The sequence below is a fragment of the Echinops telfairi genome, unplaced genomic scaffold (assembly GCF_000313985.2).
Source record: "Echinops telfairi isolate 266 unplaced genomic scaffold, ASM31398v2 ScPeMD7_7467;HRSCAF=8505_1, whole genome shotgun sequence".
Classification (NCBI taxonomy): Eukaryota; Metazoa; Chordata; class Mammalia; order Afrosoricida; family Tenrecidae; genus Echinops; species Echinops telfairi.
Window position 1 is genome coordinate 11,096,882 of NW_022111368.1, and position 26,891 is coordinate 11,123,772.

General features: G+C 45.6%; 1 protein-coding gene across 1 annotated transcript in view; it reads left to right on the top strand.

Annotated features, from left to right (window-relative positions):
- ATP11A (ATPase phospholipid transporting 11A) overlaps positions 1-26,390 on the top strand; it is a 224,509-nt gene extending 198,119 nt beyond the window's left edge. Inside the window, exons 18-26 of the mRNA XM_045283811.1 lie at positions 2,471-2,573; positions 3,221-3,366; positions 3,969-4,028; positions 5,285-5,412; positions 8,562-8,697; positions 14,115-14,180; positions 14,885-14,988; positions 18,286-18,451; positions 25,202-26,390. Of these exons, the coding sequence (XP_045139746.1) occupies positions 2,471-2,573; positions 3,221-3,366; positions 3,969-4,028; positions 5,285-5,412; positions 8,562-8,697; positions 14,115-14,180; positions 14,885-14,988; positions 18,286-18,451; positions 25,202-25,459 (1,167 nt within the window). The 3' untranslated portion in view covers positions 25,460-26,390. The remainder of the gene's footprint in view (positions 1-2,470; positions 2,574-3,220; positions 3,367-3,968; positions 4,029-5,284; positions 5,413-8,561; positions 8,698-14,114; positions 14,181-14,884; positions 14,989-18,285; positions 18,452-25,201) is intronic.
- Positions 26,391-26,891: the final 501 nt, after the last annotated feature.

The window sequence follows — 26,891 nt, forward strand, 5'->3', positions numbered from 1 at the left end:
AAAAAGAGGAAGACGCTTGAGGAGGTAGATTGACATAGTAGCTGCAACCATGCGCCCAAACACAACAGCTGCCGAGCTGCGGGGTGTGTCCGTCTGTTGCACAGAGGGCTGCTACGAATCTGGACTAACTCTATGGCACCTAACAGCAGCAGCAGCAGCAGCAGCAGCCATATTCCCATCTCCGGCTGCCCGGCACGTGTACTTCGGCCTGCAGCATGCAGCTCCCGTTGTTCAGAGGCTCCTCCATGTTCTACGTTTTTTCTCTCCTCTTTGTCTTCCCTGTCTGTATGTTTATTAAATTCACTAGCTTATTCTACCAGTTGAGATGTTTTATTCTAGCTATTCAACTTTATAACTCCAGAATTCACACTTTTAAAAATAATAATACTAATAACGCCCCTCTAATAATATCAAGGAGCCATGGGGGTGTAGTGGGGACACGCTGGACTGCTAAGAACAAGGGCAGCAGGTGAAACTCCACAGTCACGCTGCAGGAGAAAGATGAGGCTCCCCTGAAAATCACAGCCTTCGACGCCGTCTCAAAGGTCGCTACGCGTGGAAACGGGCTTCATGACTGCGGGTTTTTTTCTGGAATGAGACTCTCTGGTACTCCAGTCTGTTGGCACCCAGCTCTAACAGAGGGTTGGCACTTTGAACCCACCCACCCGTCCACAGGAGAAGACCCAGTGGCCTGCTGCCCGCAGGATTTCAGCCGGCGAAACCTGATGGGGCAGTTCGGTTCTGGCTCGTGTGGGGGCACTCTGACTTGGAGTCAGTTTGACGGCCCCTGAGGACAACACCATGGTCTCTGTTTGGAGTGACACTGGCATTCTCTACCTTTCTTTACTCCCTGTGCGTTCCTTGGCTTCTTTGACTGTGTGTATAACAGCTACCTGGATGTCTTCTCATGCTACCTCTGCTCTCTGTGTTGTCAAGAATGCCCAGAGATGTAAACTGCTCTACAACGTAATCCAATGATTCTGTGGGTTTTATGTGTCGGCATCACCTCAATGTCAGTGAGTTTGTTTGGTGTTGTTTTCATGTTTATGAAGGAATCGTTTCTGAGGCTATTGTGTTCGATTCTTTTTTTTAATCCAGGAAGCCTCCTCGTGGTTATCTTATTCCCCATTCCTGTTCACAAACTGGCTTACAGGCTAAGCTGCATCTTCATTAAATCTACTGGGGAATAGATTACACATATATTCTTGAGAGTGCCATTTAACTTGAACTTAGTCATGCTCAGCTGCAAATGAAGTGAGTTCTGCTGAGAAGAGATTCTGAGCAGTATGATTTTACTCCCTGCTATTCTCCACAGAGGAGCCGTGGTGGCCTAGTCATTGGGTTGTGATCCCAAAGGTCGGCAGTTCAAAACCACCACCCGATCCGTGGAAGAAAGACATGTGTTTCTACTCCCGTGAACAAGGACAGTCTTGGAAACCCCCTGGGGCAATTCTACCCTGTCCTTATAGGGTCGCTGTGAGTCAGCATCCACTCGATGGCAGTGAGTTCTCTCTGCAGGCGGAATCTCTGAGACAGTATTCTAGATCTGAGAGCACGGCAAGCTTCTGGGGGAACAGATGCAGTGGCGCTGGCCCGAGCCCCTCTCAGCTTGCCTTTCCTGGCACAGAACGCTGCCACCATGGGCTGGGGCAAGGAGGGTCTGGGGCCAAAAGACTGGACTTGAGTAAGTCCCACCCAGGACTTACACTCAGCGACTGGTAACTGTTGTCAGGGTGAGAAATGCTGAGGTCTGTCTGTTGCCCCCCATATATTTCCAACACATTTCCTGTGTTTTTGTGTGCTGGCAAGTCCACTCTGACTCACAGTGACCTTTTGGACAGAGATGAAGTGGCCAGTGGGGGCTCCTAATAGTACTCTGGACAGGAGCTGATGCCAGGGCTTTTCTTCCACTGAGCTCCTGGGTGGCTTCAAACTGCTGACCTTTGAGTTTGCAGCTGAGCATTTATCTATTGTGCTCCCAGGACTCTGTCTTCATGTACCTCAAACCCAAACCCACAACCATCGAGTCAATTCCTACTCATAGCAGCCCTGTGCAGGAGTTCCCAGACTTGGAGTCTTTACAGGGACAGACAGCCTCCTCTTTGTCCTGTATAGAGCACCACAGTGACTACAAAGCAGTTCGTGTTGCTTCATATCTCTAACTTCAAAACATAGCGTTTTTCAACTCATTTCATTGTAGTCATACCTTAGTTACTTTTGCTCTGGTTTTTTTTTCAATATGAAAAGATTTTTCCTATGGATACAAGATCCAGAGGCTATTTGATTTATGTTATAGGATATTTATTTATGTAAAAAAGTATCTATTGGCTATAATAAGTTAACTATAAACCTATTTATGTTTTCTTTCCCTAAAGTGACTTTATTTTTGTTATTTCCACCTAAGTCATGAAGAGCCAGAGTAAAAATTAAACAGAGAAGATGAATTCTTTTTTTTTTTTTTTCCTTCCAGATTGTTAAATTAATTAAATTTTCAAAAGAACACCCTATTACGTTAGCAATTGGCGATGGTGCGAATGATGTCAGCATGATCCTGGAAGCCCATGTCGGCATCGGTAAGCCGCGTCTCTTCCTTTAAGATGACCTACTTATCTTGGCAACCAGTTCTATCGATGTACCCAGACAAGAGAGGGCTACAACCACAAGAAAGTGAGCAGGGAGAATGAACATGGAACCAAACAGACACACACACACAGACAATACAGGGCTGCAGCACAAAATAGACACAGACAGACACGGTGCAAACTGCAGCCATGGCAGCCCACCGTGCTGTAGTTTTATGTACTAAATACTGGCAGTGTTCCCAGACAAGTTTGCTATTCCCACACCTGAATTTCTCATAGCCTTGAGAGTGAGTTCCGTATCTCGGTCCATACCGTTTGTTTACATGTCTACCAGGGAAACACTGTTTGTAGCTGCTCCCACAATTTCCTTACCGTTTGCAGTAAGGAAGCAATTTATGAGAAGCAGCTAGGACAGACGTTTGCGTACTGTCCTAGACAGATATATGACACGAGACACAGCACTCCTCTCATGGCTCCTTCAGAAAGGTCATGGAATTCACGCTGGTACATTGAGGGCACCTATATAGTTTGATGCAATCCTGACTGGGACAGCTCATAACAATGGCTTATGCTAACTTTATGTTGCTTGCATAGTGATGAGAGAAGGCTTCTTCAGCTCATTTATGTCTCTCTGGTAGGTGTCATTGGAAAGGAAGGTCGTCAGGCTGCAAGGAACAGTGACTATGCAATACCGAAATTCAAGCACTTAAAGAAGATGCTGCTTGTTCATGGGCATTTTTATTACATTCGGATATCTGAGCTTGTGCAATACTTCTTTTATAAGGTAAGATGGCTTCTCTTGCTCCTGTCACTGTCTCTGGGGTGTGTAACCAGCAGGACAGAATGACACAGTGGTCAGAATGACTTGCCTGCTGTAGGAGTGAACTGACCTCAGAATAGAAGTAACTGTCAGAAAGAAAGGGACAAGCTGTTGCTACCAAAGGGAAACCTAGCCCTTTTCTCACATCAGCAAACTTTCACATGGAACCAGTAAGAAGATAGCAATAGTGAAATGTCTGTGGAAGAGCCATTCTTCTATAATTACTATAAATCAGTTCTCATTCTGGTCCTTTTCCCAATTATGCAATTTAATTCTTTTTTTTTTTCCTATTTAGACTGGCATTTATATTGCCTTCTTATTTCTCTTTAACAAATTATCACTCTACCATGGCTGTTCCCAGAGTGCTAGATACATTTTAGGTGCATTAAAAAGAGAGGGGGGAAATTAAGCACATTACTTACTACTCTGTAAATCATAGAACACATGTGTATTGCCTTCTCCAAATATAGTAGTAGTAACTGACATTTCTTGGGAATTCAAATACAAGTTAAGGATACCTTGGGTAGTGTACCTTTATACTGACAGCCTTGTGATTTGTCTTTCAGAATGTCTGCTTCATTTTCCCTCAGTTTTTATACCAATTCTTCTGTGGATTTTCACAACAGGTCAGTTTCAAGCTCTCCATTTATGTGCCAGGCTTACCTGAGCCTCTTTTACCTCGCACCATGTTGGTCGTTGCGGTCATTACAGAGAGGGCTGCCCGAAACCCCAAGGCAGACTCTTCATGGGAAGATGACAAAGGCTGCCTTCACCTTCCTGCCTCTCTGGAGTACATGTGTTTGCTCCAGCTCACAGACTTAGGGGACAGGAACAGGGTGTGGAGCCAGGAACCATGATGTCGAGGTCCTGCTCAGTCCTCAAGAGTCCGCTGACCCCAGACTCTCTGATGCTGACGTTTCACAGATGCAGTCCAGTCGCGGATTTAACTGAGAGTGATTTTCCTGCCCTCTAGGGGTGGGCAAGACCATGCTGGTCTTTCTGAACGTAACACACAACATGCCGCATGGTGCTGGTGTTAGTTCCAACTCCTAGCACCCTGATGTGCAACAGAATGAACTACTGCCCAGTCCTGCCCGTGTTTCCCATCAGTGCTGCTTGAGCCCACCGTGGCAGCCACTGTGTCGATCCATCTCTTGAGGATTGCTGTTATCCTAATCAAACTCACTGCTGTCAAGTCAATGTTGACTTGTAACTACCCGTTAAGTCGGACTAGAACTGCCCCACAGGGTTTGCCAGCCTGTAAATCTTTCTGAAAACTGGCTGCCACCACTCTCTCCCACAAAGTAGCCTGTGAGTTCAAACCGCCAGCCTTTGGGTTAGCAGCTGGGTGCTGTCACGGCTGTACCACCAGGGCCCCTCCAGGGCCAGTCCACCTGAAATCTGAGATCTTTTCCTTGGCCCTTTGGGTCATCAGTGGAACTTCATATGTTAACATGTGTGAAGTGAAGACAAGGGTGACCTTCAGACAATAATGGAGCAGCTGCTTAGGCAGTTGGTACCAAAGCAAAAATCTCCTTACTGATGGACTTTGGGTGAACTGATTTTATCTGAAGGGACCAGGATTGGGGAAAATTTGAAGTTTGAAGACAGTGATCAAAATTGTATGTCTCAGTTTGCAGAGGCTCAAAGTTGGACCTTATGTCAGTTGTAATTTCAGTGTTGACTAGTGGACATAATGGAGCGTTGGAAAATGTCATTGTTTATCAGGAGAAAGATGATGCGCTATGCATTTTGGAGTGGCCATGCCTGTGGTCCTTTGCAATTTCAAAGGGGAAAAAAAGGTCTTTTAAAATGAAACAGCCAGTGTTTACAAAAATGCAATGGAGCAATGTTTTAGTTTAATTTCTTTTTCTTCTTACAGACTTTATATGATACTGCGTATCTGACACTGTACAATATCAGTTTTACTTCCCTCCCGATTCTCTTGTACAGTCTGATGGAACAGCATGTCAGTATAGATTTGCTCAAGAGAGACCCTTCACTGTACAGGTACGGTGGCTTCAAAGTGGCATTTCTGTAGAACAAAGAATAATTAGGTAGCAATAGCGTACTTCTTTCAAATAAGTGCATAGTTGGCAGCATCTTAAAAATCAGTGTATTAGCTGATACATTTCGTTCTTCAGGAAATTCTTCAAGCAGAAAGCAAGGTAACTTAAATGAATATACTTCAAATTTGATTAAATTTATACTACATTAGAATGTACAGGTTGAACCAGTTCATATCCTAGCATGGTTGCAGATAGTTATGGAAGAGCCCAAGCGTTTCTTTCCCCATTGTGACCTCTGTAAGTTCATAACCTAAATGATCCTTGACAAACAAAGTCTACGGGAGGGTCAAAGAGTTCATGAAAAAATGATCATTTCCCACAAGCTCTTTGAAGCCCAGTATATTGCATTCAGTGAGAGACAAAGATAAAAGTTAACAGATTTTCTATCGGTGTGATCTTTTCTGCAAAAAAAAAAAAAAAAAGGTATTATTCAATAATAGGGAAAACAATGTTTTCTTGCTATTTCAGGATCTCTGGCATCTACAGTGTTTCTCTTTTTTGATTATTTTGTATTGGAATTTTTATTTTCAGGTAGTTTTAGATTCACTTGTGGTTGTAAAAAACATCGCCTTTATTGAATATCCCCCAGTGTAATAACATAATGCATCTTCCAAGAGTGTGGTGCAGTGTCACAGCAAGCAGCAGCACAGTGATACCACCCACTGATCCTGTCCCAGTTGTGTGTGTGTGTGTGTGTGTGTGTGTAGCTCTGTGGACTTTTTCACACAGGGGAGTTTGTGTGTCCCACTCTTGTCAGCTACTGTGGAGTCCATTTCAATTCATAGCAACGCTGTGGGAGAGCAGAGCTGCCCCATACGGGGTTTCTAGGCTTGTATCTTTCTCTCCCAGGTCCACCGCTAACTAAGCAAGACTTGCTCCATTTATCAGAAGTTTTGTTAGGAACCCACTTTGTTGGATTAACTGCCTTCTCCTTGAACTATTGAAGCCCCAAATAAGTGCTGTGGGCACATGAGTACTTAATACCGGAATCAGTGTAAGAACACAAAAGGTTGCAGACTTTGGTAGACCATTACCTAGAGGTATCTCTTAATGAACTATGACAGGATAATCTAGCCCGAGAAGTCCTGTCATGAATTGTGTAGCCAACTTGAGGTCTTCAGTCTAATTTTAGTTAGTAAATGTCGAACATGTACATTCTGTTCTCTGCTAATCACTTTAAGAAGCAGAAATATGATCTATAGCTTCTATTTGCCAAATCTGGTTTTAGAAAAGGAGAGGAGGCCCCTCTGACTTGCTCTGACTTCATAGAGCAGCGGTTCTCCACCTTCCTAATGCTGCAACCCTTTCATACAGTTCCTCATGTGGTGGTGACCCCCCAACCATGAAATTATTTTCATTGCAACTTCATAACTGTAATTTTGCTACTGTTATGAATTGGATGACTCCTGCGAAAGGGTCGTTCGACACCCCCCCCCAAAGGGGTCGCGACCCACAGGTTGAGAACCGCTATCATAGAGGGAAGACGAATCAAACTGATTGGTCTGAGGCCAATATCTGTCAAATATACCTCCACTCTCCAGCCTTCTTTAGCCTACTCTGACCTAACCCTCCCTCTCACAGTACACTCTTCTTCTCTGTTAGGTTCAATAATTCATTGCATTGACCAGACAAACACACGGATCATGCTCATGAGCATGGGGTTTATTGGAGACGTTAACAGGTTACAATTCAAGATCAGAAATACTCAGGGCACAGTTCTTCAGTTAGGACAGTCTCTTCTCAGCAATGCCCACAGGCAGGCATCTCCGTGCTCTTTGATCCTTTAGCCTCTGCCTGCTTGGGCAATGTTACAACAAACACCCTCTGGCGCTGCTGATAGATTCGCAAAGGGCACACCACATTGCCTCAGCCTCACTTAAAGAGTCTCAGTTCTAGCTGTAATTAGGTCAGCAAACCTCCCCTTCCCTCCCTAGTTAAGCTCCCTTACTCTGCAAGCAAACCTCCTACCAGAAGGTGCTAGGGTTTGATTCACTCCATGGACCAAGAAAACCAGCACTCTATCTCACACTCTGGCTCTTGATTCCCCTGCTCCCTCTCTCTGCTGTGACAGTTCTGTGTCCCGGATTCAGAAGGTTCAGGACACAGGATTCTCTAGGCCTAAGAGATATGCTTCATGCCTGATTCTTCTTTCTCGGTGGTAGTGAGATTCCCCCATTCCTGCTTCTGGGGTGGTTCCTTTTATATACAGCAGAATGACAATAATGAACAATCCCCACCGTGGAGTTCTAAGTTTTTGCAATCACAATTAAGCCTCCTCACGATCACTCACAACTGAATCTTCTGATCCTGTCAGCAACTGCCTCCACCTCAATCAAGAAATGTCTGTGTGTAATAAAATGCTAAGTCTTAAAGCATTTTGGTTTTGCTGTCAGGGAGCTCAGACTTAATGTTTATTAGTCATTTATATTTCATTACATATAGGGGCATTTTAAACTATCCTATGTCATCATAGGATATTGGCTTTTTTTTTTAAGTTGTGATTCTCTATTCTCACTATAAGAGCTCTGAACTGTGACTTATACTTAAATACGTATAGTATTGAAGTTGTGTCAAATGGTGCAAGCAAACAGTCGGGACCTGGAAGCATGTGACTTGGTACAGAGGGAATGGTATAGCAGTAGGAATCAACACAGAAATCTTTGTGGAAAGGTAGATAAGGCATGGAACGTGGATGTAGTTTATACAGATAAAAGCCAAGGGAGGCTCTTCTCCAAAGTAGGGAGGAAGACGGAATTAAATATGTTGCCCCCTATCTCCTTATCTCGTAGATTTAGATTGACCTGTGATGTTCCTTTCCTCCTCAGAAGAGCAGAACTGCCTGCTGGCCTATTAGACTCCAGAGGTCATCTGCAAGCGTTTCTAGTGCTTTCCCTCCTGACTAGCTCCACATGTACTTCTACTACCCGGGGAACCCACTCTCCTGTGATTGACAGGCCTTCGCCAAGAAAAGAGAATAGCTATAAAACTATGAAGGTGGTTGTGGTTATAGTGTGTCAATGGAATGGTATTAACTGAGATAGTATTTTAATATAATGAGGATGTAATTTTCTTGTATTTTTCTTTGTTTAGAGATATTGCCAAGAACGCTCTACTCCGCTGGCGAGTGTTCATTTATTGGACATTCTTAGGAGTATTTGATGCTCTGGTATTTTTCTTTGGTGCTTATTTCATGTTTGAAAATACTACAGTAACCAGCAATGGACAGGTTCGTATTTAACTGCATCTTTTTATTTAGTTACTTAGGAATAAGCCGTTCTAATCTTACATGATCACTTGGGCAGTACATTAATTTATTATAGCCTGTAAAGGTTCCTGTTGGGTTTTGGTGTCATAGGAAGATACGTGTGTGTGTGTGATACTTATTGAGTTGCTTTAAAGAACATATACTTAAAAAAAAGAAAGAACACATACTAGCCTTCAATATCAGTAAATGCCATGCCGTAGATAGCCTCCCCCAAATTATATGGAAATATCTTTTGGGGAGGGGGGTCATACTTAATCTTGTAAGTTATCTTTCACTATTAGCAGTTTATCTAGAATTCAGTCAGCTCGTTCCAGCATTCCTTCTAAAGTGGGAACCATTTCCTGTGTAACATATTTTAATAATTTTTGCACATGTGCTTATTGTAATGATCTATTTTCTTTTCAATGAATAGATTTATAGCTTTCTAATAGACATTCAGCTCTCAGGTTGTTTACATAATTTCTAGGGGTTTGTTTTATTTGTATCTTGCTTTTTTTTTTCTTTTTTGCTACTTGCTTCTCTTCCCACCCTCAGATAATGACTACCAACACACACATGGTAAGACAATTGTGGGTTTGTCCTTTCTCTGTGTTTGGAGTGCATTACAGATAAAATATTTCTCGAAAATATTTTCACATGTAACTTCCTCTGTGTGCTTTGTAAGTAGAGCGATTGTTGGATGCTGATGCCTTCCACTCACTTTAGCACTAAAGATGTGGTGGAGAAGGACCACCGTACTAGGTGTGGGACCTGCAGATTTCTGGGTCAGAAATGCCAAGTGAGCCCTTGATTGTTTTTAAAACCACTTGGACATGCTTCAGCTACCCTTTACCTTAAACAAAGAGCAACATAAGTAGAGGTGAGGGCTGTTGGTGACATTGGTTTGAATGTGGCCTGCTGACCCTGCCCAGAGGAATAGCCAGAGAGTGACGAGTCTCGTAGGGTTCCCTCCTTAGGGTCACATGTGTATACCTGGCCCTCAAAGAAACACTGTGGTTTCCAGCAACTCCATTGATGCCATTTCTTATTGAACCTAACACCCCTCGTTCCCCCAGTTTGTTTCTGCATATTGCTTTTCCTGTCAGAGTTTCAGATTGAAGCACAATAACGTTTCTGCCTGCCGTCAATGGAGCTTGTGTGCCCCACTTAATTATTTCTTTTTAATGGCATTATTAAAAGGGGTTATCTCTCATTGCAATTAAAAGCAGATTCACTGCTCCTAAACCGTAAATTTTTCTAACATTTATTCTTTGTCTTGGTTTATTTATTTTAACGGAATTGTTCTTTATTGCCACTAGGCCATAAAATAAGCTAGAGGGAGCTATCTTTCCATTCTTATGTCTCTTTTACCAAGTTTCCTTATGCATCTGGCTGTAAGTAAGCATCCTGTATGTAGCTTAAAACAATAATAACAACAATAAGATTTTAATGTCCTGGGGACTGAACTAGGAGCATCATGGCAGCATGTCAATAGGAAGAATAGATGCCATTTATCTAGTCCTTCATTTTGTAGTTCACGTTCCCAAACCCTGTCTGGTTTAACTGCAGTCACCTTCCAGACTGACCATGAGCGTTAGGTTACAAGTGAGGAACCTGAAAACCAGCCAGCTCTCAATGCATAGTAGGACTGCAAACTCAAGGTCAGGCTATTTGCCCCAAAACTGTATAATGTCAGTTGTAGTCCATGCCTGCTTTTCATTGTTTTAATCACAATGACATAGAATAAGGGATAAATACTCCTCAAGAAAGAATCAACATTAGAAGAGTAATTTAAGAGCAAAAGTCAAAAGGGCACATACATACGAGTCATGGTTTTTAAAGCTCACACTGGGGCGTTGTGCACCTGGGAAGGAGGGCGCTGACTGAATTGGCACCACTTGGTTCCGACAGGGGTCCCTAGGGTGACCCCACCCCAACATGAATCGGAAGCAATATCAAGCCTCTTCCTTTACAAACTCTCCCGGAGGTGGGTGGCTCCGGCTGTAGTCTCACCCATCCGCTCTTCATGCGCTAACGGTCAGGGCTGCAGCGCTGTTTCTGATGCCTTTCCGCAGATGCAAGGATTTCTGTGGATTTGTTCATTGCTCGCTGCCCTTTATAGTCTATTTCCTTGAAGGGACCTTAGGTCACCTTAAGTGACGTTTTCCTAGACCTTTTTTTGTTTGTCCTTTACTACTACCGCATGTCTTTGTTCAGCCGTTAGACAGGACGGTTCATCGGAAATGGAGGTGATGACCGGATAAAGAAACTGACATAAAACATATGCAAGTTCTCTAGTCCCGTGAGACTCAGAAAGCCTGGTTTGATGCCTCGCCACTTGGTGGCTCAGAGTTGATGGTGGCATTTGCGTGACTGGACTTTCTGGCCCATCCTAACAAAATACAAATTCCATGCTCAACACTACATTTTAGTTTAACATATATAACACATGTTAAATGTAAAAACTTTCTAATATATGGTGATAGTATGAATTAGTAGCTAGAGAAGTTGGTACTGAGTCAGGCATTTTTAATGTGGTTATCCAATATTTATGCATTTTTAATGTAGTTATCCAATATTTATGCATTTAAGAGATAGTATTTTCTCTCATTCAGCAAAAGTTTTATAGGAGTTAAAGAAGGTAAAGACTTAGAGCTATAAGAGCAATGTAAATAATTATAGCATTCATATTATAAGTGATAATTCTTTGAAGACACACACGTACAGGGTGGCAACTTTTGTGTGCATATCACTGGTGAGGAAAGGTGCTCAAAGAAGTTGTACATGGCCGCTCATCTGTGAGTGGAAAGGCCGAGACAAAACACAGGTTGTTCTGCCTAAGTTAGGCTACTTATTGAGTTTTGTGGATGTGTTTGTTTTCATTCAGAAGGAAATAAATCTCTCACAGAACTAACAAATGCACGATAGGCTGCCTCTGCAGTAATTCAAGTCTACACCAGCTCAAGGAAATCAGGGGCAATCTCAGCTGGACGGTCCTGTGCTGGGTGCTTGTGGGGCAGTGCACGTCGGCAAATATAAGTGCTCATCCCTTTCTTCAGAACCAGGCTGTGGTAGTTAGGATGGATGTGATAGTTTAGATGTCAGTTCTGTTGATTGCCAGTAGGTGAAGCCTACTTTTAAAAAAAGACCTAGATCGGCCATAGTATGGAGGGTGCCTAGAGAGGAGAGAGATGAATAGACTGACTCATCGTCAACATCGCAAAAAGAAAGTCCCTTCACTGAGCATTTTCTGCACGGGCAGCATAAGCCCTGCTGACCAGAGCAGTCTCTCATTTTGAGGCCACAGAGAATGATCCTAAAACAGGGAGCTTGGTGTTGGTGCTGAACGGGGGCGTGCTCCTGGAGAATACTCCACGTCGGGACGGCCTCACAGGAGGAGCCAGGGAGCCTGCAGAGCACGGGGAGACCCGAGCGCCTGGCAGTGTAGTGAAGAACAAAGGCGCCGGTGCAGACACGGGGAGACTGCGTAGATGTTTTTAAGAGCGTGGTCTTCAAAAAAGCTCTTCTGTTTTTATCGTGCGGTTGTTTTCCACCTGAAAATTCAATGAGTCTAAGTTAGAGAACTTTTATGAGCAAAAGCTTCATACAAAAACACTCATCCCCCGCACCTTAAAGATGTGAGGAAAAGAGAATAAACATAGACCAGGAAAAGGGTGGGGATGGACTCCAGAGACAAATACATGAAGATATGAATTGATGATTTGAATGAGATGATAAAATGAATTAAATGATCGATGTACTGGATCCTAAAGAAATCAGAAATAGGAGCTTCATCATGGGCCAAGGACAGCTGTCTCTTGGCTTGAAAGGTGTACGGAGTGGGTGGGGGAGGGACCAAAGTTGCATTTGGCTAAGAACCACTGATGTGGCCAATCTGCATCCAATTTGTTGGCCTGATATTTCCAAACTAAGAAGAATAAACGTCATCACAGTGAGGTGAGGAATGAAATGAATGACGCATGATGATTGGGGTCCTTAAGGATTTAGTCTGTATCGCTACTGTAAAAGAAGGAATCGAGAAAAATGGTTCTCACGCCAAAAGCTGCAGACTGTGATGGTTACGGAGAAGCCCGGGGCAAGGGAAGGTGGAAGGATATAAATCAAGGGAATTTATTTTTAAAAAGATATATAGTAACACAGATACAAGGAAAGCAGGTAGTCACATAGATAGTAGCCATTAGTTGAATTCAAGAACATAAATAATAACATAGGGAGGGGAAAAAGAGAAGTTAATAATGACCACAAAAAGCCTTACTGTTTTCCTGAGGAATGATTTGACTTAATTATGAGGCAATCACGAACATTCTGAGAGGAAGAGTTCTCCGCAGAATCCAGTAAGCCAGAACAGGTTCTTACACACTGTAGAATCTTCTCCAAGAAAAGTGTTTTTTTTTTGGAGAATAAGATTTGCGATAGGCTAGTTTTTCCGAAAAGAAAGAGGCCTCGGCTGTCGGTGCTGGTTTGTTTTGCACTTGTCTTTTATCCGAAGTCGAGAATGTGGTGATGCTCTCGTGGATTGAGTCACGTGGACGCTTCTGCCATCACCGTGGCCCCTATTTCGTCCCGCCCCCGTCCTGCAGTGGGACAGCTGGAGCTCAGGAAGCCCGCCTGACCTCTCCCTCCTCCTGCCTTGTCTCCTCTGCTGCCCCATGCAGGTGTTGTCCTCAGCTGAAGTGTTGATGTGTCCGTAGTTCTGGCCGCTGGTTGCTTGTGGGTTTTTGTCTTGTCTGTCTTCCCTTCTCAGTGTCTCCCCTGCCCTATGGTTTTCCCGAGGAAAATCGTATCCTTACAGCATCACTGTGATGCTGCCCTTACGGAGCCTGTATTTAGCATGTTTACTTTTTCAAGTTGTTTACCAGCAAAATACCCTACCAGTTGAGCAGCTGCAGACATTGAGTCAGGTTTGGAGTGGAATAGCCAACACACTATTGGTTTGATATAGTCTTGAGATGCGCTAAAGAAGGTCTAGCTAGCTAGGTAACCAGAGAATTGTCTCCTCTGTAGAGCTTGAAACGGTTGGGGTGGGGGTCGGGGTAAGGGGATCTCCGAGTTTGCATTGTACAGATTTAAATATCATCTGTTAATGTTGGGGGTGGAAGAGGTGGTTCTCTGAGGTGCTAGTATTAATATTTGCTACAGAAAGTTTAGAGTAAGGAGAGGGGCTGCAGGTGGCGCTCGGGGTTCTTGCTGTGCATCGGGGTGTGTGGGGGGAGACTTGTCATCTATCATATTAGTAATAACAAAATGTGTTCCAGCTTCAGAATTTGAAGCGTTGGCACTCAGAACAATGAGGTGTTTCCTCTGAAACTCTTGTTTTGAGTGTCAAAGAGGGGAAGCGCATATGAAGCAGATTGCTTGGACTGTTTTTCCCTGAACAGATCTTTGGAAACTGGACCTTCGGAACGCTGGTGTTCACGGTGATGGTCTTCACAGTCACCCTCAAGGTAACGGATTTCCTGTGAACATTGGGCCACTGGGGATCCCTACTCCGTGCAGGTCTCCTTGTCTCGAGGCCAGAAGAGCTCCTTGTGCCTCCCTTGGACAGACTCTTCCTGGGACTCAGAGGCATGAAGTGCAGTGTCACAGCAAAGCTGGGCACTCTGTCCAATACGTCTACTCCCAGAATTATACAAGAGAAATTGAGGAGTGGAGATATATATATATATAAAGATTCCAATTAGAATTATTTGAAAAGGCCAGCAACCCATCCTGAATTTAATTATGAAAGCCCCAGAGACCTGCCCATTGAGTCTTAAAAGTAATGCAGAAACACCCCCAAAGAAATTTTCCTAGGGAGCGATGGGAACATGACACCAGGACCGTTGTCCCTGGGTCCCCCAGTGGCAGAACCTGCTTCTCCCTAGAACTGGGGAGAGTTCAGTGGGGATGTCGGCACACCTTTGGCTGTCTCCGTTGGAATTAAGATGTGGCTTCGTTTGCTTTGCCTACAAAGTTTTGCGTAGACATTTTGTATAAAATGAAGGCAGGTTGTGTGTGTGTGTGTGTGTGTGTGTGGCTTTGTTGTTGCTTCCCCATTTCCTGGCTTCCTCTTCCAGATTGTCTGACTCTCTTTCCTACTTGTCAAGGCTTCTGCTGACACACTGCCGTAATACCATGCCATCAGTAATCACCTTTTGTTTTCTTTTAGCTTGCATTAGATACACACTACTGGACTTGGATAAACCACTTCGTCATCTGGGGTTCACTGCTATTCTACATTGCCTTTTCCCTGCTCTGGGGAGGAATTATCTGGTATGAATTTTTCAGTATAATGTATGCATTATGAATATGCTAGTAATGTAATATCTTCCGTCAAGTACTCAAACAGCAGTTTTTGTACAAGTCACCTCATTCGTTGGTACAAGTATTTGTTGACTACATTCTGTCAGGTCCTAGGCATGAGGGGTGGGGGAGGGGGCATTCTCAATGGAAGAACGAGATGCCAAATTATGACGTGCGACTTGTGATGAGTTATACTACTTCAGATCGAAAGCTAGGAGATGGCATTCTAAATGATTATGTAAACAGAAGACGAAGAACTTCATCATCATCATACAAAACACAACAACGAAAGTTGCCCTTGAGTCGGTTCTGACTCATGGTGACCCCGTGTGACACAAGAAGAACTACCCCGTTGGGTCCTCGAGGATGAGACCTTTCTAGAACAAGTTTCTAAGCCTTGCCACCAAGATGACTCTGGATGGGTTTGAACCATCAGCCTTTTTCATAGTTGAGCACTCACTGTTTGTACCACCTAAAAAGTCCATTATGATCATCGCTACCACTTATTAACTCCTGACTAGAGTGGGGCACAGGGACTCCTGGTGGCACTGTGAGCCAAGATCAGCAGTCCACACCCACCAACTGCTCCCATAAAGACCTATAGTGTCAAACCCTAGATAGGGTGGCCAGGAGCCAGAGTAACAGTGGGTTCAGTGTGGTTTGGGTTAGAATGGCTTGAGAACTTGATGTGTTGTATCTCATTTACTATTCACCACAACCGTATTCTTCATGTACTACAGACGGTCAAACTAAAGCCATACAGTTGCCAAGTCAGTCAAGCTGGAATTTTGAGTCTAGGCAGCCTGGCTCCAGAGCCCCAACTCTTAAGGAAGAGGCTCTGTTTCAGCCATGAGACTGCCAACTGTAGCGGCTCTAAGGCAGGTGGCTTGAACAATGTCCAATATACGTGGAGAATGGCGAGCCTGGGGGAATGTGGCATGAGATCAAACTGGAGAATTAAGTAGGGCCAAGTCACACTGAACCTTTTGACTAGGTAAGGCGTTTGACTTTGTCTGAGTAGAGTGGGAAGTTGTTGAAGGGTTTTAAACAGCAGAGTGCTAGAATCAGATTGAATTGCTCAAATGATCATGGTGGCTGCTGTGTTGAAATGGAATCGCTGAGTTCAAAAGCAGATCAGAAAGGCCAGCAGGAAGAAGCTTGTAATGAGCCAGCCAAGAGGTGCTGGTGGTGTGGTCAGTCCTCAGGAGGGAGAGGAGTGGCTGGGCTTGGGCCTGGCATCTGTGTGGGTAATAGGACAAGGATTCCTTTGCCCAGTCTTTGCTCAGCCCATTGTCCCTACCAGTGAGCTGACCTACAAGACTCCAGTGCTTCCACCCCTGTGATGTTTGCTTCAGACTGTCAGGGTGGTGCCCTGCCACCTCATCCCCGACACATTCGTTCATGCTTCTATTACACCTCTTACTGTTTTCCTAAAAAACCCCTGTTTCCCTTTCTGCCTTCCCTTCAGACAGGATTTTAAGCAGGGCTGGAACTAAGTGACATAAGCTAGGTGCCTGAAACCTGAGTATCTCCTTCAGATGCATGTGTGTACAATGATCTGGCCTGATCTTAAGACCAAAAGCAATATTCTCTCTATCTTATATTTCTAACACGGAGCACAGAACCTGGCCTGTAGTAGACAGCATCAGAAAAAGAAAAAAAATAGACACAAATGTTCTTTAATTATTGCCCCTCGAATGGGTGTTGCTGGTAGCCATTCCAATTATCTCGTTCAATTGGTGACCCCTAGTGGTCAACTAGATGTATTACCTGATCCTTTTCTAATTCAAACTGCCATGGCGTGAGTCAATGCTGACTCATAGTGATCCACTGTGGGTTTCCAAGATTGTAACTGTTTACAAGAGTAGCAGCCCATAGATCTCCCCAGAGCTACTGGTGGTTTTGAACTGCTGACCATGTGGGTCCCAGCTCAACTCATAACCATTACACCACCAGGGCTCTAGAAATAATAGAAAACTAGAAGGGCTATGGTGGTATACTAGTTACGCATTGGGCTGCAGTCCTCGTAGTCAGCAGTTCAAAACCCCCGGCAGTTCTGGGGAAGAAATACTAGGTTTTCTACTCCTGCAAACAGTTACAGTTTCAGAAACCCACAGGGAGACTCGCTGGCAGTGAGTTTGGTTTGAGAAGAGCTTCGGGTGTGGTTCTAGCAAGCCTGTCCCAAACTCCAGAAACTTGCTGCCCTAAGGAACTTCCCTGCCCCACGGCTAGGAAAGGAGACGAGTTCATCAGGAAAACTTGGATAACTAGGCCTAAGGGTTTTTAGGCATACAATGACTCCAAAATCCTCAATAAAGGGTCCAAATGACATTTCTTCTGCAGTTGGGGGGAGGGGGGCTTTGTCTTTCCTAGAATTGGGGCATTAGAACTGACGAAGGTGCAGTAGAGCCCCCGACCCCCATCCCTATCTCAGCCTGCCTCAATAAAGACTAACGTGATGTAGCATCTCACCATGCGCACAGACCAGGAACCGGTTGCATCTCTGCACCTCCGTGATGAAGCACAGCTTCCTGTCTGCAGGAATCCTTATAGCTGTCACCTCTCCCGGGAAACAGCTCCCTGGGTTTCCAGTCCTCTTGATGCTCTGCGGATACTTGGGCATAGCTTTGTCATTGAATTCTCCATGCTGGACTAATACATGTTCCTTGGAACTATTAATAAGTGACCAAAGTTAAATGGAAAAGTATATGAAAGAGAATTCTATCCCTCATGTTCATCACTGTAGCATGATTGCGTGTATTTTTTTCCACCTTCTATCGTGGAGCTCGATCTGGACATTTTCTCTGAATTTTAAATTTGCCTGGTAGGTAAATATTTCATGGGCTGTATTTTTATTTGAAAATTCTTCAATATGTTTATGATCCAAGCTTTAAGTGGGTCGTTTTGCTGTTCTAATCAAAGCTCTTAAGCATCGTTTCCATGTTAATAACCACTGAGCACGTTGGGAGCTTTAGGAGACATTGATGGTATTCTTCAAACTGAGTTCAAGGACTTCCACAATTTCTCCTTGGAAGGACTTCACAGACTTCTCCCCTCTTCCCCATCTTTTGAATGTAATGGGACAAAAGCAGGCAGGTTAAATGACTTGTCCAGGGCTGCCAAAGAAACGAGCGTCAATCACAAAAGCCAGCATCACCAGAGCCGGTGCCATCACCATGCAAACGGCGAATACAGGAAGCCAGTCTTGAGTGCTTCTCCCGCTGACTCCTAATTTCTGATTCCCTCTCTGCTTCTGAACTACCCCAGGCCGTTCCTCAGCTACCAAAGGATGTACTACGTGTTTATCCAGATGTTGTCTAGCGGCCCCGCATGGCTGAGCATCATCCTGCTGATCACTGTGAGCCTCCTTCCTGATGTTCTCAAAAAAGTCTTATGTCGGCAGCTGTGGCCCACCGCAACAGAGAGAATACAGGTATGGCGCTCCCCCCCGCCAGGGCAGGGAACCATTGCATGCGTTCATTTCCTAGCTTTAAGATGGAAAAGGAATCGTTGTGGAAATACAGTAGAGAAGGTCTGGGTTTTGTAAAAGAAAAAAAGTGATCCGTTCAAGTATTCCTAATGAATTGCATAAGGAGAAGCTCTTTCAGTGCTAATTTAGTAAACTTCAAGATGACCAACGTTTAATTTCATATTCAAACCTAAACAGTTGGTCAGTGGAAATAAAGAATAAGAAAACTTAAGCTAGTGCAAAAAAGTTAATACTTTGTGTAGATACCAGATTTTAATAATGAAGCATTACTTTAAAGGTTAAATCCCTTGATTTTTAAGGGTGGTAAATTTTGCTCAAAATATTAGCAATTTTAATAAGCAGTATTGGTTATCGATAGGGCTGCTTCTTTTCCACTCTCTCAGAACACTGGCCAGTGAACTGGATTCTGGTTTCAGAAAAGTAAGGATATGTGGGACATGCCTCCGCTGGTATCAACCCCAAACCAAACTCACTACCGTCGAGTTGATGCCGACTCACCGTGACCCTGTAGCACAGGGCAGAACGCCCCTGTGAGTTTCCAAGACTGTAATTCTTTATGGGAATAAAAAGCCTCATTTTTCTCCTTTGGAGCGGCTGGTGGTTTCAAAGTACTGACCTAGCAGTTAGCAGCCCAAGTGGGAACCAATACACCATCAGGGGTACCCTGGTGTAGGGCCCCCAAACAGTGCATGCCCAAAGTTTCGTGCAGTTATTTTGCATATAACCTGTGTTTGGGAGAAGGTGCACGCCCTTTCATCTGCACCTGCCCTTGGCAACATTTTCTCTTTGCCACGAGCAGCACAGCTCTGCCGTCATGATTCTGTGGGAGTTCAGGAAAAGCCTCTTTTTCTCCTGACTCTTGCCTCTGGTGGGTGGGAATGGGAATCCCTCAGCAGGCCTTAGCCAGAGTGAACGTTCTCCCTCTCGGGCCTCTGCCCTCCTGATGTTCCACCCAGATGGTAGGTTTTCCTCGTGCTGTGGTCTGGGACCACCTGTGCTGCCAGCAGCTGGAGAGTTGACCAAAACCCAGGTGCTGAAGCTCCATCCCCAGAAACTTTCATTCATTCATTGGAGGTGCGACTCTGGCATCAGACCTTCCAGCAAGTTGCTTTTTACTCCCCCCAAAGCCCCAAATCTCAGCAAAGAGGAAGAACGGGCCCCGGTGGAAGGGGGAAGCCACCGCAAGAGCTGCTCCTGCGAGTGAGGCCCCTCCCTGCTAGAACACAGCGTGGCCACCCGAGGAACCGGAGAGGGAGGGGTCAGACACTGGGCTGTAACAAAGGGCTCGGGCAGGGGTCTGTCTGTGTGCCTAAGATCACTGTGGGTCAGAACCAGCTCGATGGTACCTGACAAGAACAAAAGGAAGTCTAATCCAGAAGCGACAAACACCAGCCGCTTGATTAGGCATTTGGTATATTTTAGGATCAATATTTATATTTATTCACCTGGGGGGGGGGGCACCTCTGATGATATTTTATTAGTGGCGCAGATTCCAAATGTCATTGGCCGTTGTTTGAAGTGGAAAACAGGTGGCCCTGGGTTGGGAGAGCAGATGTCTGTTCCCTACCTACCGCTGCCCCCAGCCGTTTGTGAGACTTAGCGCTTCTGTCCTAGAGGACAAGGCGAGGGTTGCCCTCCCTCCTGCCCCTGCCTGCACTCATCCGTGCTCCGCACTGGGACAGGCCAGTGTGCTCCCTGTGTAGGCGTGCCTGCTCAGCTGCCGTGAGACAGCAAAGCTGGCAGCAATCAGTCCCTCCGAAGGTGCGCTCTGCGGGCCACCGATGCTCAGGGATGTCCAGCAGAGCCCGGGGCAAGTCAGTGTCATCTTGCCCCAGGACTTCCTAGAGCCTTCGCCACACAAACGTGCATGCAGTTGACCAAAGGGTGTCTACTGAATCCTGTGCCTCTCAAACGCATTGGCCCCCAGACCCCCTTTTTACACAGCCACCACCTACTTTTGGTGTGATGGCTACAATGGACCCTTATGTTCCATGAGCATCCAGAGGAACCATTATTAAAAAGGAAACACAATCCAGAACCCAAAAGGGATAATGCTGGGAACCTGAGAGTCGGCGGCACCATTGTCAGGAGACAAACAAACCATGTCGCTGATCCTGACAGTGCCGATGCCGACTTGCTAGTGTAATCATCGTTAACGTGCAAGCGAAATGGTTTGCTTTTAACCAGACTCACCACCTGTGTTGTTTCTCTTTCCCCTTGCCTCGTTTCCCTTTGTCTTCCGGCCTGCTTTGCCTAAATAACCACTGCCTTGTGTGTGCGCCACTGATGTGCATGGCCCCTCCTGACTCCTGGGACTAGCAGACTAGACATCAGTGCCTTTCTGTCGAGCAGTCCACCATCTTTATGCTTTCTCAGACTTCCAGCAATCTGAGTTTCTGATGGAACACAAGGTGACGCTTTTCTGCCTTTTTCCAATGTTGGGGATGGTAGCTGCAGGCCCACAGAGGGTTTGCTGCGCTTGTCGAGAGAAAGCTAGTGTGAGAGCGTATCCTGAGCCGCAGGATGAAGAGGGGCTGGGTTTCCTATCCATAGCTGTTAAGCAGTGTTTCTCTCTCAGCATCCATTAGAAGTATCAGAGTTCACCTGCACCACCCCATGAGGGTCAGGCACAGCTTGATCGCGGGCACAGTTAATGGCTTTACCCTGCATCAGGGTAAACTCTCACTTCGAATTTAACTCAGCTGCATGCACATGAAGGTTTAGGGGGTGCAGTGTCCAAGTCCGCTGCTTGCCACGGCATAAAAGTTACATCAGCAGCCCCCTCTCCCCACAGCCTTTAGAGAATGAATGAGTCACCCTCCATTTCTACAGGCCGCAAGAGTCCATTCAGCACCCTGAGTGCTGGGAGCTCACATAATCCTCACGTCACCCTGATCTCCATCCTCACTCTGCAGACCAGGCAACTGAGGACCAACTCCGTCCCGAGATTTGCTCAGGCCCCCACCGAATGGGAGCAGAGAAGCCAAGATTCAAGCCAAACCCCACTGCCTCTAGCTAGAGAGGACCCTCTCCCCGCCCCGCCCCTCAAAAGTTTCATATTAAATATGATTATTGTACCAGATTCCTGGTTAACTTTTTTAAAAATCACTTTTTGGGTTTTGGGGGAGGGATTTGCAAAAAAGCTTTCAAATTTGCCGTAAATGTCTACAGCAGCCTCTTCAACAAGAACATGGCCCATTTATATAGCATTTTCTGTGGTAACCCTTGTTACCTTCTTACCTCTTAATCCTCAAGGCCTTGTCTTCGGCCAGAGCTGAGATTTTACAAGAACAATTCGTCTGTCTAGAAAAAGCCATTGTCTAGAAACCATTTTTTGTTTCTATAGGTGTTTGTTCATCTCCCTAATTTCCATAATTCCGAATGCCTCCAAAGTGATGATACTTTGAATTGCAAATTTGGTATTAGCCTTTTACCAATGAAGGCTTGTTGAATAGAAACGGGCCTAAACCAGATATGCTCATTCTTATTTTAACAAGTTTATCTTCTGTACATTTTAAACATTTTTTAAAAACTAACCAGGTATTTCATTTTGTAAATTCACATAAATTAGTGGCAATCAAAAATGTTCCAATCTGATGCCATCAGAATTGGTTAGAATAAATTACCCCATTTCATCTCACTGTTTATGTACTTGAAAGCATTTAGTATGAAATTATTAGGAACACTTTAACAAGTCACAGGAGGTCCTTATGAAATTGACTTAATCATGCCAACTGGTCTAAAAATAAGTATTCCAACTATTGACACAGTTTATTAAGAGTTGATTTGCTTCTGAGCATTTGCAGAAGACAGACGCTCACTGCTTAGAGGAGGTCTCCCCGGAGCTCCCAAGGGGCCGGGGCCTCTGGGTGCCCCCACCTGTAGGTGTGGCCACAGTTGGACTCAGAGAGCCGGTGGGCCGCCGCAGTGGAGACAAGCTCTGTGCCCTTGCAAACCCCACAGCTCGCTGCAAAAACTTCGGAGGAATAAGCATCTGGCCGGTTCTTATGTGGAATACGTTATACTTCAAATGGATGGTCTTTCTACTTTCTTTTTTCCTATTAAAAAGAAAAACACCACACACACCATGTGTCTTTTAAATTATATGCGTACATATGTGGGGTTTTTGTGTGTGCGTGTGTGTGTGTGTACATGTGGGCTTCAAAAGGTTTGGAAATGTTCCACATTTCCTCCCCATCTGCACACTGACATACTTGTGTACGTGTGTGTCTGTCCCCCTCCAAGGATGGAAATACTCCAGTATTTGGTTAGCTCCTCCATCTCTCCAAGAGTTCTTTTTTTTTTTTTTGCCAATGCAAACTCTACTGATTTTGCAGTTCTTCGACTCTTAAAATTCCTCTTTTCCTTCTGAATGAGAAACGAAGAAGGCTTACCCAGACAGTCTTAGTCTTCAGATGTCCAGCCATTAGTATCTGCAAGCATTTTGAGCACCATTACTTTAAATCGTCAGGGGCCTACAGCTCTTGCCAGGATTCTTCTGTTTGCTTCCTCTTCTCTGGAAAGTTTGGCTCCTCTGTGCAGCAGAGCGTAGCATTTCTTCTGTGTAGAAGAAGAAATGCCTTGTGGCTCCTGTGGCGGGATTCTTCGCTGTATGGTTCTGGAAGTGCTGCTGTGCGCGGCCAGAGCCTCAGAACCTCTGCTTCTGCTGCCCTGAGGGCAGGAGCCGGGTCTGACAGACCCCACGCCCTGGTGCTTGGAGGGTGCCCGCTCTGCAGAGCCAGCTGCTGCGGGGGCCTATTCTGCAAGCCCCCTCTTTCACTGTCGCTCCTCTCGTGATGTGATGTCCATGTGGATAACACTTTCAGGAACGACCATCTTTTCTAGTTCTTCATAAAGTGCTTGTGTGCCCTTGAACAGGGCATCTTGCCGGAACTCATTCAGCTTGTAGTAAGATCTTTATGCCTGGCTCAGCCTCCCCAGAGTCACTTGTTCAACACCCAGTAAACAAAGACGGTGTCCTTTCCCTGATCCGGGAGGCCTGAGGGGCAGCCCCGACTCGAAGGGGGTTTCCCGAGAGACCCTGGTTATGGTACCCCAAGCACTAGTGGCCACTGGCCCCGGACAGTGTTGGGCATCAGTGTGATGGAGAGTTGCACGACTGCAGTGCCTGGGTTGTGCGCCCCACCTTGAGACGTCCGGCACGCTCGCGCTGTGTGCGTCCCCATCTCAGTGTTTTTCCTCATCCTTGCAGAAGAGTCTGAAACGTAAAGCATCTGTAAAGGCAGTGCCGCCACGCGCCGACGGGCCACTTCTTGAAGGACCGCTTACGGCTATCGAAGCATAATTAGCCCGATGATAGGTAACAGTATTGCAGGGAGGTGGCTGATTGGGAAGTCACTTCCTTGGTGTGCGGTGATTCTTTGAAACTGTCCATGTTTCCTCCAAAGTTTTTGCTGTGCTGTGCCATTTTGGGGGTAACCAAGGGTCATGATGAGAGAGAATGCACACACCACACACACACACACACACACACACACACACACACACACGCTATCCCAGGTAAGTGACATGCCTGAGAGTGACTTAACCGCATATGGGTGAGTATTGGACACGCGCCCATGTGTGAACACTGCACAGTACCCTTCGCATACAGCAGCTGCCGTGGCTGCGCTGATCAGCATGCGTGTATGTCACGTCAGTTCAGTTGTGCCGTGCTGCTCCCTAATCCGTGGGGGTGGCAATGGTGTCCTTTAAAACATCTACCGGCCAAAAGAAGGTCTCAAAACCAAAAATGGGCTTTGCATGGTTTGCAATGGATATTAACCCAGTTAACGGTTTGGTATGGGTCCATGGGCAGTAGCTGAAAAGGACATCACTTACGCCGTGTGTCTGAAGAACTACGGAGACTGTAAATATAACCCTGTTCACGAAGCATTTTCTGGTCTAGACTTCTACGAATTTTAACACACACACTCATCACCTAACCTCTTTGCCTAGAAATACTCATACTTGGGATTCATTATCTCATTAAAAGAGATCTGCATTATACAACTTCCCATTATCACCGCCTCCCCACCCCCGCCTGTTTAAATCCAGTAATGCTTCTGACATGCTGCCGGCCTTGTTGGGCTATTAATATTAAATGGCACATACCCAATGTATCTGCGGCCTATCCCAAAGCAGCCGTGGGCTGAAGATACAGGAGACGGGCTCAGTCAGTCGGCTGTCTGCCCCAGGCCGGGGGGAAGATACACTGATGCCGGTGAGTCCTTGCCTTCTGTCTTGCTGGTGGTGGTGTGGCGATTTGATGGTGTCGGAATGAACATTTGCTGAAGTTTCAGGGCTTCTGAGCTTCACTGATTGATTATGAGAGTTAAACGGGGGGAAACTGGGTATGTTTCTAAACTATAGTCTTTTATCGCCCTGGAATGATGGGTCACTCTTGGTCCCTGAAAGTGGGAGATATTTGTACCTAGGAGATTAGTAATAGATACTTTACCTTTGTAGAGATGATATTTGAAATGAAATGAACACCATCGGCCTTGTTATTTGTAATGAAAATCAATAACATGATAGTTAGCACAGCCTGGTGGTTTCTCCCAGGAGTCATGATATTATTTGCCCTCATGCTGTAGTGGCTTGACTCGGTGGTAGAGAGGATTCTCGTGGCAGGTAACAATGATCATTCCAGGAACTAACTGTGGTTTCTGTTTGTTTTCATTCTCTCAACAGAATACATCCAGGCAGTGTCAGGACTGTGTTTCCGAATTCACCCCTATTGCCTCTCTACAGATCCCACGCTATCAGAGCAATGAACTCACTCACCCCTCGGCCACCAGGTCTAGTTCACACTCTGAAAAAGTGATGGTAACCTTCTGGAATGGCAGGGAGCCTCTGGTGCTCCCACCCATGATTGATCTTTCAAATAACTGTTGCAATTCCAGTTCAAGACATGATGGCCGTGAGTCCAGTCTGGAAACACCTGTCTGATAGACAGATCACCAATTCAAGCCTTTAAGAACTGCATTCTTGAGTGTGTGTGTGTGTGTTGTGTATGGGTATGCCTTTTCCTTTGTTTCCAAAGGAGGAGAACCGTGTGAGAGAACTTGTTGAAGAGGCAGTGAGCTCCGACACCCTGGACTGAGCACTTTACGTATATTTCTCCCAGGTCGTGCGGCGTCTCGTGTTTGCACGCTTGGTTGGACTCCTAAAGGAGGCACAGGCTGGTACTGGCAGACTGGTAGCAGCAGGAGTTCTCCGGGCCCGTGTCTTTCCCTCTCTGTCACCTGCTGTCCTTGGGCTTACTTGAAGAGGATAGCTCATTCACTGGTCTCCTTGTGAGATCAGCACTTCAACTTTGAGCCAGAGCTGTCATCTCGCGACTCCCCAGCGACTGTCGTTCTCAGCCTGTCCGACCGCCATCCACGGTCTTTTCTTCATGTCGCTCCCCTGTGCTCTCTGGACAGCAGGTGGATGCTTTCTCTGCACTCCTTTTTCTCAAGAAACTCCCGAATGCTTCTGTGTGGGGAAGCGGCCAAATTGGATGTTCACATAATTGCGTATCTATTTTCCCATTGGAATCCTACACCCTGCGTTTGCTTGAGCTCTTCTACACGGCGAAGCTGATTCTGCCCAGGACTGTCTGTGAATCTGAGGGGCACGGTGGGTTAGGCAGTGATTGGGCTGCTTCGGGGAAGGAAGGAAGAAGAGGCTCTGTGCTCCATCAAGATTCACAGCCCTAGAAACCCTATGTGGTCCCTGTGGGTCAGGATCGACTTGATGGGTTGGGTTTTATTTGGATCAAAGTTTGTTTTGATGGTGTGAGATGTGAACCTGCTAGGTTGTGGACTGTTTCTGACAGTCCCTTTTTTCCCATCGCCTATTTGTGTCTGTGGAGGACAATAAAATAGAACCCCCTGCATTCATGTGTGCGGTTGTAGATAAGGTTGTCAACATAAGCTTTTCCAACAGAAGTTCTGAGATATTTCTCAGTCACACTCCAAAGGACAAAGGTTACTTATTGACTCTGCTAGGAAATTTTGTTCTTTCCTGGGCTTTAGAGAAAGGTGCCTTGGTCTGGGGCGCCCTGTGATCCTTGTGAGGAGCCCTGGTGGCGTAGTGGGTACACATCTGGCTGCTCACCGGAAGGGGGGGTGTAGTTTGAGCCACCCGCAGCTCCGAGAGAGAAAGCTACAGCGGTAGGCTTCAGTAGTGTCTGTGTCCTTGGGAACTCGTTGAAACAGCTCTACCCTGTCTTCCAGGGTCCCTGTGGGTCAGGATTAGCTTGATGGCAAGGAATCCGGTTTGACTTGCTTTCGGGGTGGGTGGCTCTTGAGTTGGCATGGACTTGGCGGCAGTGAGTCTGATTGGACTGTCCTGGGCAGACTTCCCTGTAGCAGTAATGACAGAGAGAAAACCACTA